Consider the following 1153-nt stretch of genomic DNA (forward strand, 5'->3'; position numbering starts at 1 on the left):
GTTCTCTTTCCCTGGCCCCCTGACCCCCTGACCCCGCCCCCTAATCCGCCCCCGCGGTCTCTCGGGTCCTCTCGCTCCTCTCCTCCGCGCCATCTTCTGCGGTGTCCTCCGTCTGCTCCACAGAATCTGAAGGACGCAGCTCACTGGTTGGGCTACACGTACCTGTACGTGCGCATGTTGAGATCCCCCGCATTGTACGGAGTGCCGCCGGCGGACCTGGACACGGATCCGCTGCTGCAGGTAGAAAAACGTGTGTGTGTATGCGCTCTTTCCTCCTCTGTCCTTCTTCCCGACACACCTGATCCCGTCATGTCATTTTGATGCATCTTCCCGGACCCCCTCCTCCCTCTTCCCCCTCCCACCATACACACACACGCACGCATGCACGCACACCCACAAGCCCCTCCTCCCCATCTCCCCAAACGAAACGCTCCTCCTCCCCTTCCCCCCCATTTTAGGAGAGGCGACTGGATCTTGCCCACAGCGCTGCCCTGCTTCTTGACAAGCACTCCCTCATTCGGTACGACAGGAAGACCGGTAACTTTCAGGTGAGCCAGGGGACAAGAAAGGGGGGGGGAGGAGTTGAGGGGGTGAATGGGGGTGAGGGGGAATGGTGGCGGGTTGGTAGAGATGGTGGCGAGGCATGTGTGTATGTGTGTGTGTGTTTTGTGATAGAGATTCCCCTCAACGGCCCCGCCCCCGGCAACCCCCCCCGGCCCCGGGTTTGCACTGCACCCGGGGGTTCCCTGCGTCTCATACATTTGAAAATAATCAATAACCCCATCTCTTGTGTTTGGCTGTCCCCACCCTTCCCTCCCTTTGCCTTCCTGTCCCGCCTGTCTCCCCGGACCTGCCCGCGCCTGTTTGTTTGTCTGTCTATCTGTTTGTCTGTCTGTCTGTCTGTCTGCACAGACCACGGACCTGGGCCGCATCGCATCTCACTACTACGTCAGCTACACCACCATCGCCCACTTCAACGAGCACCTCAAGCCCACCATGACGGATATCGAGCTGCTGAGGCTGTTCAGTCTGGCGGAGGAGTTCAGGTGGGGGGCGGTGCGGTGCGGGTGGGCTCTCTGTGTGTGGGTGTGGGTGGGTGGGGGGCTGGGGGTGTGTGGGGGGGGTTGTGATTGCATTTCCTGCCCCCCATACA

The 1153-nt window shown here is 60.8% G+C and overlaps 1 protein-coding gene across 1 annotated transcript in view; it reads left to right on the plus strand.

Annotated features, from left to right (window-relative positions):
• Nucleotides 1-1153, plus strand: part of VOLCADRAFT_107845 (uncharacterized protein) — a gene marked incomplete at its 5' end in the record, with an annotated part of 27023 nt that overhangs the window by 12678 nt on the left and 13192 nt on the right. The window contains 3 exons of the mRNA XM_002957826.1: nt 124-240; nt 459-548; nt 913-1046. Of these exons, the coding sequence (XP_002957872.1) occupies nt 124-240; nt 459-548; nt 913-1046 (341 nt within the window). The remainder of the gene's footprint in view (nt 1-123; nt 241-458; nt 549-912; nt 1047-1153) is intronic.

Source organism: Volvox carteri (genome assembly GCF_000143455.1).
Source record: "Volvox carteri f. nagariensis unplaced genomic scaffold VOLCAscaffold_81, whole genome shotgun sequence".
Classification (NCBI taxonomy): Eukaryota; Viridiplantae; Chlorophyta; class Chlorophyceae; order Chlamydomonadales; family Volvocaceae; genus Volvox; species Volvox carteri.